Raw genomic sequence first — 7539 nt, 5'->3', positions numbered from 1 at the left:
CTTTGATCTTTCCAAACCTTAATGCAAAGCTTGTTCACAGCCTTTGCTAGTGATAAGTGGACTTTGCATTAATCAGGAATGGATGTCAAGACTGACGGTCAAATTCAATTTGTGCCCAACCTGAATATAAATATGGCTTTTTTCTACCTCTACCCTTTATATACCTTTCTCAGGACACGAGATCATGATGTATGTTAGTCCTCCACCATCTTGTTACTCCCCCCCTTCCTTCCCCCTGAGAGGTAACCAGGGTTAAAGGGGTTTGGAGAAGGACTGTTCCTAAGGGGATGTGGCAGGAGGGAGTTTGCTGACTGAAATGCTAAAGGGCTGAGTGGGAACATGACGTCGTCCGACCAAATCTGTTGTAGTCATCTTTTCAGGACCCAGCAAAAGTTCTTCCCTTGCACCTCAGTTGATGTGATTTTGATTCTCTCAGTGATAAATCCTGGGCTTTGGGTAACCAGCTCCTTCTCTTTTCTGTTATAGAACTCCAACATGGGAGGCAAACTGAGCAAGAAGAAGAAGGGGTACAGTGTCAATGATGAAAAAGCTAAAGACAAGGACAAGAAGGCTGAAGGAGCAGCAACTGAGGAAGAGGAGACTCCAAAGGAGGCTGAGGATGCCCAGCAAACCACAGAGACCGCAGAAGTGAAGGAGAACAACAAGGAGGAAAAGGGTGAAAAGGATACTCAGGTCGCTGCCAATAAGACAGAAGAAAAAGAAGGAGAGAAGGAGAAAACAGTGACCCAGGAAGAAACCCAGAAACCAGAACCAGAGAAGTCGGAGGCTGTTGTCGATGCGAAAGTAGAGCCACAGAAGAACAACGAACAGGCAGCCAAGCAAGAGGAGCCGACTACAGCCTCTGCTCCCACTGCCAGTAGCGAAGCACCCAAAACTTCTGAGCCTAGCAACGATGCAAAAGCTTCCCAGCCTTCAGAAGCCACAGCTCCCAGTAAAGCAGATGACAAGAGCAAAGAGGACGGGGAAGCCAAAAAGACTGAGGCTCCCGCAACGCCTGCAGCCCAAGAAACTAAAAGTGAAGTGGCCCCAGCTTCAGACTCAAAACCTAGCAGCAGCGAGGCTGCGCCTTCTTCCAAGGAGCCCGCGGCAGCGGCAGCAGCACCTAGTTCCACTGCTAAGGCCTCGGACCCTGCAGCCCCACCAGAGGAACCGAAACCTTCTGAAGTCCCAGCGACTAATTCGGATCAAACCATAGCAGTGCAAGATTAAATTGGACAGCCTGTTGAAACAACCACTTAAAACAACCTGTGTCTTTTTTTTATTTTTTCAGCTATACTAACTCGTTTCAGATCTGAAATAACAAATATGTATTGCCCAGAAAGAAAAGGAGAAGAAAAAAAAAAATAAAAGGAAAAAATGAAAAGGATGTCCCATCAACTTGGGAGGGAGGGAGGGGGGAGAATCCAAATAGTATTTTTGTGGGGAAATATCTAATATACTTTCTGCCAACTTGACACAAGTCCTGGATTTAAAAAAAAAAAAGAAAGTAAAATAAATGGATGTCTGAAAGTACAGCACATCTTTTGTATCCGAACTGCTGTAAATGCACTCCACCAATGTATTAAAATCTTCTTTTTGTTCTGTAATGGGGTTTGGGAGTGATGCGTTTGATTCTGCCCACTGGGTTTGTGCCAAGGCAATCAGATCTTTATGAAAGCAGTATTTTCTGTGGTTTTTTTATTTACAGCCTTTCTTATTTTGATATTTTTTTTATGCAGTGGATGAATGCCAACTTTCAGACAAAACCCACTTAGCTGTCCACATATTTCTCAATGCCAATCCTCCAATTCTTCCTCTCCAAATATTTTTTGGGAGTAAAAAGCATTCTCATCCTACTTAGCCTACCTAGATTTCTCATGACGAGTTAATGCATGTCCGTGGTTGGGTGCACCTGTAGTTCTGTTTATTGGTCAGTGGAAATGAAAAAGTCTGCGTTCATTGCAGTTCCAGTTTCTCTTCCATTCTGTGTCACAGACACCAACACACACTCATTGGAAATCAAATGAAAAAACAAAATGTACAATGGATGCATTGAAATTATATGTAATTGTATAAATGGTGCAACAGTAATAAAAGTTAAATAATTTAAAAAATATAAAAGTGTAAAGACTGATTAAATCTTCACTTTTACCCCTTGGGAACTAGGTGAAGCAGATCCTTACACTCAGCAAAGTGTTACTTCTGGGGATGCTTACTTGCCTATTTATACTGAAGTAGAAGTAAAGAAAGAACCACCAACCTCATGATCCCAGAAACATGCTGCCATGAACAACTCTTTCAACAGCCACAAGCACTCACAGGTGAGGCTGGAAGAAGTGGCGAATTAAGAGCTCATCCTTTATTTGTTTTATCCCATGCAAAGTAGAAATGGCTTTTGCCTGCCTTAACATGTGAAAAAAGTGCTCTCTTGCTATTTTAAAGAGCCAGAGGCATGCCGACTGGGTTTTAACTAGGAGTAAGACAGGGGATTTGATAAACTGATCTTTTAAAATGAGGCAATTAAATTTAATCCTAGTCCTATTAAAATATTCCTAGTGCTGATACACTCTGTTCTTTTCCCCATCGCTATTGTGCAGGAGATGAACCGCAGCTGCCACAAAAGGCCAATTCTGTGTATTTCAAATATGGGTAACCCTGTGTAGCTGAGCAGATTTTTAGCTCAGCATAACCAACATTTTCAATAGTTTTCCCTGTTTGCCCCATTTTTATTCAGCAGAACTGCTGAATAATTGCAGTTTCTGCTGAGCGGTGTCCTTGCTGGATACAGACAACGATTTCAGTGCAAAGCCCAGGATTCACAGAAGTGGTTAAAGAGGCAATTATTTGGCCTGCCCACTAATGAGGCTGAGCAGAAGTTCTGAGAGAAGTGGGCTATGTTAAATAGAGACACAGCTTGTACACATACCAGTGGGATGAGTGGACTTGTAGCTAGTAAATAAGGGAAATGGGGTTTTAAAAATATATGAATTATTTCACATACCCTCACTCCATGCAGTGAGGGTGATTCACTTTATGAACTTCCATAATTCTTATCCTTTATTTTATTCAGAAATACAAGGTTCCTATACCGTGCCAGGGATACTGATGTGCAGTCAGGGAAAGCTTACTGGAACAGTCAGGATTAGTTCTGTTGCGTTTAGATCAGGTCATTCACTTATATGAATCTTGCACCACCATCAGGCTTTTGCATCCTTAATGCGAAAGAGTCAGTTTCATGCATAGCATGACAATAAAGTGGATTCTTTTGCACAGAGAAAGGTCAGCTAAGTACACCAGCTTAAAAAGAAGGGAGGCTTTTTTAGTCTAAATAGCTAAAGCACTGCAAGGGGCCAGACAGATAACACATTTGCAGTAGTTTACCAATCCTTGTGCATATATAGCTGTCACAGTCCACAGCATCTTTGTGTGGCCAAGTCTGCGTCTTTTCTGCAAATCTCCAAAAGCCCTCTGCCATCATTTCCCAGTGTACACGTGTCCCAGAAAGGGAGAAGTTCTGTCCGTAACTCCTCCATAAATTTTCATGAGATGAATCCAGAATTGAGAGGAGGAGTGTGGGGATCCTGCGGTACCTCGTGGTGATGTAGTACTGAATTGACCCGAAGCTGATGGGACTAAATCTGTGCTCTGCCTTTGGGCTGGAAGTGGCTGCCAATGGATAATAGGTATGTAACCTCTTTACTGGGATGGTATCGGAATGTGCCTACTAACAATATCACACCTTGTCTGGTATCACACCCATTCACTTCCAATATAATGTTCAAAATAGCACTTAATTTCCATTACTAAAATGGTTTGACAATCAACACATGCCTTGTTTTCACCTGAGCTTTCTTCACGTGGCACACTTAGCACTGGTGAGTTCTTGAATGCAGTCTTACTTTAATTCTTTGAGACAATTAAAACTACCCCTGTGCTCCTCAGCTGTATCCAAACCCCACAGCCTCTACAGCAGTTGACAGCAAACCCCTAACACAGACGTCACAGTTCTCACAAGCTGCTTGGTGATGGTGGTTTCTTCCTGACAGTGCCAATGGTGCAAGGCAATGTTATGCCTCATGTGGCTGGAAATCACTAGCCCATGGGCAAAGAAATGCACACTTGTATTTGAGAAGCTGAGAGGCAGTGCAGCCAAAGAATGATGCGCTTAAACAAGTGCTCAGTAGTCCCCAAAAAATAAAAAAAGAAATTGGCATATAATGGTTTTAATAATTTTATTAATAGAGGGGACTGCAAAATTAACCTTGACATAGTAGTTAAAATGCTTAGTATTTAAATGATAGTGCCAAGGCATTCTGGCCCAGGCCTTCTCTCCACAGTGCTGCTATTGTATACCGGCATACACAAGGAGAGAAATCATCTCTGTTAAAAGAGCTTATGATCTAAGCATATATGGTTAATAGAAATGTGAAGCATGTTGCTTGCCTGAAGTGACATGAAAAGAGGTTAGGGCCTAGAGCCCTGCTTTTCTTCACCTCAGTCGAGTATTTCATCTCCAAATCCTCTTTTTCTGAGTTATAATCACTCTTTAATAACAGTAGAAGTATGCTAAGGGTACAGAGCTAACAGGCATGTTAATGCTTTGAGCGAAAGCACACTGCAGATAACCTCAAAGGACCCAACCCCTTCGTGAAAGCATGCCAAAGGAATAGCGAAATTCAACCCTGGGAAAAGAACCTTTGCTATTGTTTAGAGCCCCTACAGAGAAATGTTTGCAAGGTCTCCCTTGTTTTGCCTTGGAGACTGTCAAGAATCTGTTGCTCTCCCTTCGACAATTGGAAGGTCATTGCCATTGGCTCTGCTCACACTTTGCTCGCCCTTTTCACAGCAAGGAGAAATGCAGCTGCTGTCAAATGTACAACAACTTAGCCCTCCTTTTTTCTTTTTCCTCTTTTTTACTGTACTTGAAATGTACCTGCTGGCATTTTCATAATGACATTTTGAGATGGAACACCAACTAAAGTTACATTAAAATATTCATAATGAAATAACTTCCTAGGAGCAATGCCCACCATTTGCCCTGAAGCTGGTTTCTGTACACTTACCTGTCCGTCCAGGGTAGACACTTCTCTGAAGAAAAAGTAAAATAAAACATTATAGGATGTGTCGGTGTCTTATGTGACTGCACTTCTGGGCTTGTAACCGTGTGACTGTCCATACCCAAACAGTCCATGACTTCCCAATTTCTGCTGGCACTTCCTTTGTTCCAGCACTTAACTAGGAGATCTATCCGTTCTCTGTCTCACCTAACAATTGTTTTCTCTGGATCTGCTAGAAATCCACCTTGATTCTAGTCTTCTGAAGCCATGGTTGAATCAAACCCTCAGTCTTGCCTCAAGAGCTTCATATCACTAGATTGCATTTCCATGAATTTATCGTTGTTTAGCCAAAGTGGGGAGTGTGGCAATGAAATACCTCGGATTTGATGCCAGTGCTGCAGAAGGCATTTTCTCACAGTACATTTCTTCAACACATCTACTGATAGGCTTTCATTGCTGTCTCATTGCACTGAATTCATAGTCTTTAAGGCTATTTTTAAGGATTTTTAAAATGCTAATCACTTGGTTTGCCTTTTTTTTTTTTTCTGTCACATATTTTTCTTTGCACTAAATTCCTCTATTTCTGCATTTATCCTGAGTCTGATTTGGTTGACTTTCTGTCTTTCATTTACTTTTTTTTTCCATCCTGTTTTATATTTAATCTCCCCACCATATTTCATGCAATATGAACGCATGTTGGCTGTTAAGCAGCCAGTTTGGAAACCATGGCCCTCCAGTCATAGGAAAAACACAGCATCAGGAACAGCAGCATACATGTATTTTCCTTCATTGCTGTGAGAGTCTTCTCTGGGGCTGGCAGATCTTTGGTTACTGGATTTATCACGGTGGGCTCAATCTCTGGCCACAGTCAGGTGAGCAGGAGGAGGGTATTTTGTTGAGGTTTTTTGTTGTCGTTGTTGTTAGGGGGGGAAAGGGAGGGAGTGGGTGTTTCAAAATGTGGCCACAGGAATTGGGACACAGGGCTTATGAAACAATCTTTTTGTTTCCTGGAGCAACAGTATTTTATGTTACTTGACTACCATAAGGTTATCAAGTCTTTCCAATTTGTCAGGATACTTGTCTCTCTTTTAGCATATTTGCATGAGTAGGCAATAAATATTAATTCTAGCTCTTATTCTCATGGCTGTTTAAATGTATCGCTTCCATCTTTAACTTGTCTTACCTCTATGATGTGTGTTACATCTCTGAGAGTCTCCCATTGCATCAGTAGTCTGATAGAGCTTTTTGATGGCTTGGCTTGGTCAAGATTTCTTTTTCTGAGATTGTTCAGTCAAGTGTGGTGCAGATTTGACTGTTACAACTTTGCTGTACATACTAAGCAAAAGTTACCTGCTGAGGATAAAGTGAAATCTTCCTACAAGCCCTACCAGTCTCTTATTTGGAACATCATCAGGTCGTTACAAAATGAATAACTTGTTAGACATCACTGCTGGTCCAGCTGGCCAGTAATTTTAGATCAACACTTGGCCAAGTTGGACATTCAGTCCCACTTGAGAACTAAACAAATCTTACTGGGCTCAATGTAAGGACAGGATAGAGTTCACTTTAGGAGGCGGAAAAGTATTACAGTTCAATTTCCTCTCCCCCCTCCATTAAGTTCTAGCCAGTTCGGGAAACCAGTCTGAAACAGGAGTCTGTCCCTAGATGGTCTTTTCACTTTGGGAATGAGACAAAGCTCATAGCAGCTGGAATGTAAGTCATATTAGCCAAAAAAAGGAGAAGGTCTTTAATACTTAACAGTTGATACTTTAAACCTTAAACCTGAATAGTAAGTGTTTTAATCACAGGCTGCACAGGACCCCTGAGGATCATGGCTACCAGAGATACCCAATGTGGCAGGAAGCCAGCTGCTGGGCTTCTGTTCTAACTATTCCAGTGGCTCTCATTTTTAGCACTCTTTTTCCCCTATCCCTCTTCTATTGGCTGTCTACCAGTTTTAGGTTTGTTATGTGTTAATGAGAATAGTGTGCTGTAATGAGAGACCATACTGGTGCTCCATTAGAAGTATTCTTCTGGCTGATAATTTTTTTCCTAGAGTTTTGGTGTTACTTGCAGGATTCTAGATGGGGTCTGTAAAAACTTAAGTGTTTACCAAGTACAGTATTAATTGATCGAGTGGAAAGGAGAAGCTGAAATAAATAATTATATCATTGGAAATTGGTACAAGTCTAAAAGAGCAAAGCCTTTATTCTGCAATGGCCCAGTATTCTGAAATGGCTCACTGTAAACTAAAAGACCTTATGGAGATTTCAGAAGATACCACATGTCACTATGCTGGATACATTGCTGGTTTAAGCTCTGCTGCTCTGCCCAATTATCTGAACTTTGTGAGCTGAACTTTATTTTTTTTTTTAATTTTTAAATAAAAGAAAGCATTCCCAAGCTAGCACTTTTGTTTCAATAGGTGAACAACTGTAGCTCATATGTATGTTGCAAAGGAAAATTTCAATCCCATTAAAAC

At 41.4% G+C, this 7539-nt stretch overlaps 1 protein-coding gene across 1 annotated transcript; it reads left to right on the top strand.

Annotated features, from left to right (window-relative positions):
- The first annotated feature begins 488 nt into the window (after window positions 1–488).
- On the top strand, window positions 489–2116 carry BASP1 (brain abundant, membrane attached signal protein 1). Its single transcript, XM_010154585.1, has one exon. The coding sequence runs from the start codon at window positions 496–498 to the stop codon at window positions 1228–1230; it is 735 nt and encodes a 244-aa protein (XP_010152887.1). The 5' UTR covers window positions 489–495; the 3' UTR covers window positions 1231–2116.
- The last annotated feature ends 5423 nt before the right edge of the window (window positions 2117–7539 follow it).

Source organism: Eurypyga helias, unplaced genomic scaffold (assembly GCF_000690775.1).
Source record: "Eurypyga helias isolate BGI_N326 unplaced genomic scaffold, ASM69077v1 scaffold35256, whole genome shotgun sequence".
Taxonomy (NCBI): domain Eukaryota; kingdom Metazoa; phylum Chordata; class Aves; order Eurypygiformes; family Eurypygidae; genus Eurypyga; species Eurypyga helias.
This window is presented reverse-complemented; position numbering and strand designations above follow the sequence as displayed.

What these genes read in the sequence shown, in the direction of transcription:
- BASP1 (XM_010154585.1), top strand. Translation starts at nt 496, where the DNA reads ATGGGAGGCAAACTGAGCAAGAAGAAGAAGGGGTACAGTGTCAATGAT.